At 41.5% G+C, this 2995-nt stretch overlaps 1 protein-coding gene across 1 annotated transcript; it reads right to left on the bottom strand.

Moving 5' to 3' along the window:
* Positions 1-1075: 1075 nt before the first annotated feature.
* LOC127745471 (uncharacterized mitochondrial protein AtMg00310-like) lies at positions 1076-1798 on the bottom strand. Its single transcript, XM_052258209.1, has one exon. It carries the CDS (start codon positions 1796-1798, stop codon positions 1076-1078), a length of 723 nt encoding a protein of 240 aa, XP_052114169.1.
* Between the last annotated feature and the right edge of the window lie 1197 nt (positions 1799-2995).

Genomic DNA, 2995 nt, shown 5'->3' with positions numbered 1-2995 from the left:
GATCTAGTACTTCAAAATCTTATCTTGCCCCGTACTCCAATTGGCAAGCCAATCAGCACACCCGTTAGCCATGCCGTAGACATGGGTTATCTTCACCTGTCAATTTCTCTCCAAAAGTTGGTAAATTCTATGGTATAAAATTGAACCTGCTCCTCCTCTATTCTGCCACTTCCTAACATTTTCAACCACATCTTTTGAGTCACTTTCAAGCCAAACTCTCTTGCACCCCAAAGTCCAAGCCATTTCTAGCCCTAAGTAAACCCCCCAAAGTTTCGTCATGAAGACAGAGCAACTTCCAAGCTTTCTAGTGAATCCCATGATCCATTGTCCCTCACTATTCCTTAACAATCCACTACATCCTGCTATATTTTGGTTTGGTTGGGCTGCCCCATCAGTATTGATTTTAGTCTAGCCAATTGGGGGAGGTTGCCAAGCCATTGTAACCTCTCTTGGTGAAGGAAGCCACATATGCCCTCTTCTCTTTACACAAGTACTTTGAACAGTCAAAGCATACTCTTGCACCATTATATGCGCCGTCTTAGGTCTCCTGAACGGAGCTTGATGAATCTCCATGTTTCGCCAATCCCACAACTTCCAGCAAGTAATTGGAAATAGAAACTTCCGTTGAATGTCCTAGTGGAATCCCTAATATGTGGTTGAACATGACTCCAACCAATTTCTAAACTCCAAGTCAAAAAAATCTGCGAGTTTCTCTGGGTGCACAAGCTTCTTCCAAATATCTCTAGCCGCCTCACAGTCCCTAAGCACATGAATAGTGCTCTCAGTTTGGTTTCTGCATCAATGGTAGAGGGGCGAGGCCCCAAACCAATTTATCCTCTTCTTGTTGGTAAGCAGTTTGTCTTGAGCCGTTTGCCACAAGAACAGCTTAATTCTTGGCAGATCTTTCCAACCCCAAATTCTCCTCTAAATATAATTATGGTTTATAACATTGAGCGACAGAGCCATGTAGGCGCTCTTGACAAAAAACTGCCCATCTTTGGAATACCTCTACGCAAGAGTATCTGGGGGATCTTCTGGTCTAGGGGACAGATTGGCCAAAATCTTCATCACTATTTCATTCAGGAGAACCTTCCGTAACTCTTTTAGGTTCCATCACCCATCTGAGGAAACCATATCTTTCACCATGATCTCTTCCCGCGAGACAGTGATGTTGGTTGCCATCGATATTCAACCAAAAGTCTTTCCAGAACATAGTGCTTTCTCCATTGCCGTCTCTATGCATAGTACCTCCTTCAATAAAATTCCAGACCTGTGACATTGCTTTCCATAGAGAAGAGCTACCCAAACCAACAGCCCAACTCCTTGCATGGATGTCAACTTTGTATTTGTTACACAAGACTCTAACCCATAGCGACTCTGAGTTATTAACTATCTCCCAACATAATTTGGCAATGAAAGCCGTGTTCATTCTTTCCAGGTTCTTCAAAGCAAGTCCACCAGCCTCTTTCGGTTTGCACATGGTCTCCCAGCTAACCATATGTATCTTCCTTTCATTTTCATTAGAACCCCAAATGAATTGTCTCTGAGATTTTTCGATACTCTTGCAGATATATTTGGGAACCCGACTATGTGTCATTGCAAAATTTGCCAAAGGGCCAATGGCTGATTGGGATAGTACGGTTCTACCAGCCATCGATAAACTTTTTTGCTTTTGCCCTTTCAATTTGCACTTAACCTTGTCCAGGATGTGTTTGTACTTCCTTATGCTTCCTCTTCCTTCCCGTATGTAAGCTCCCAAATACCTCCCAACTACTTTAGTTTCCTGGAATCCTGCCATATCAGTTATTGCTTTTCGATAATCACATTGAACTCCTTTCAAAAAGTAAATCTGAGTTTTTTCTGCATTGACAATTTAACCAGATGCCTGGGCAAACGATTCAAGACACTGCTTTATGGTATGCATTTGGTCTTGGTTGGCCTCCACAAACAGCATTAAGTCATCGGCAAACATAAGATGAGATATGGGGGGTCCATTACCTCTGAATGTAAAGGGTTTTCAAGATCCGTCCCTGACTAGATCATCTATCATAGGAGATAATCTATCAAGACAAATGAAAAAAATCTACGAAGAGAGAGTGTTACCTTGCTGGATACTGCAGGTGGGGGAGAATTTGTCTGTTAGTTCCCCGTTCCAGAGCACTTGAAAGGTGGGAGATTTTATGCAATGCATGATTACATTAACAAGGGAGGCCGGTAAACTGAAGTCTCTGAGACACTGCTCAATAAATCCCCAACTCAGCCTATCGTATGCTTTCTTAAGGTCTATTTTAACAGCTATAAACCCCTTCCTCGACTTGCTTATCCTTAAAGAATGTACTATCTCCTGGACCACAATGATGTTATCCTGGATTCTTCTTCCTGGGATGAAACTGGATTGATTGGGAGAAATTCTGTCTTGAAGGGTAGCTTTGATTTTGTTGGCTATTATCTTAGTAATGACTTTGTAGGAAATATTACACAATGCTATGGTCTGAACTGAGACACAAATTCTGGGTTATCAATCTTTGAAACAAGGGTCAACAAGGTATTATTAACCTCATTGATGCTTGATGAGCGGATAATTTATACGCTTTTTGGCATTGTTTTTATATAGTTTTTAGTAAGTTTGAGCTACTTTTAGGGATGTTTTCATTAGTTTTTATGTTAAATTCACATTTCTGGACTTTACTATGAGTTTGTGTGTTTTTCTGTGATTTCAGGTAAATTCTGGCTGAAATTGAGGGACTTGAGCAAAACTCTGAAGAAGGCTGACAAAAGGACTGCTGATGCTGTTGGAATCTGACCTCCCTGCACTCGAAATGGATTTTCTGGAGCTACAGAACTTCAAATGGCGCGCTCTCAATGGCGTTGGAAAGTAGACATCCAGAGCTTTCCAGCAATATATAATAGTCCATACTTTATTTGGAGATTGACGACGTAACTTGGCGTTGAACGCCAAGTTCATGCTGCTGTCTGGAGTTAAACGCCAGAAAAA

Source organism: Arachis duranensis, chromosome 3, assembly GCF_000817695.3.
Source record: "Arachis duranensis cultivar V14167 chromosome 3, aradu.V14167.gnm2.J7QH, whole genome shotgun sequence".
Lineage (NCBI taxonomy): Eukaryota > Viridiplantae > Streptophyta > Magnoliopsida > Fabales > Fabaceae > Arachis > Arachis duranensis.
The sequence above is the reverse complement of the archived record's forward strand: the minus strand, read 5'-3'. Positions and strand labels throughout refer to the sequence as shown.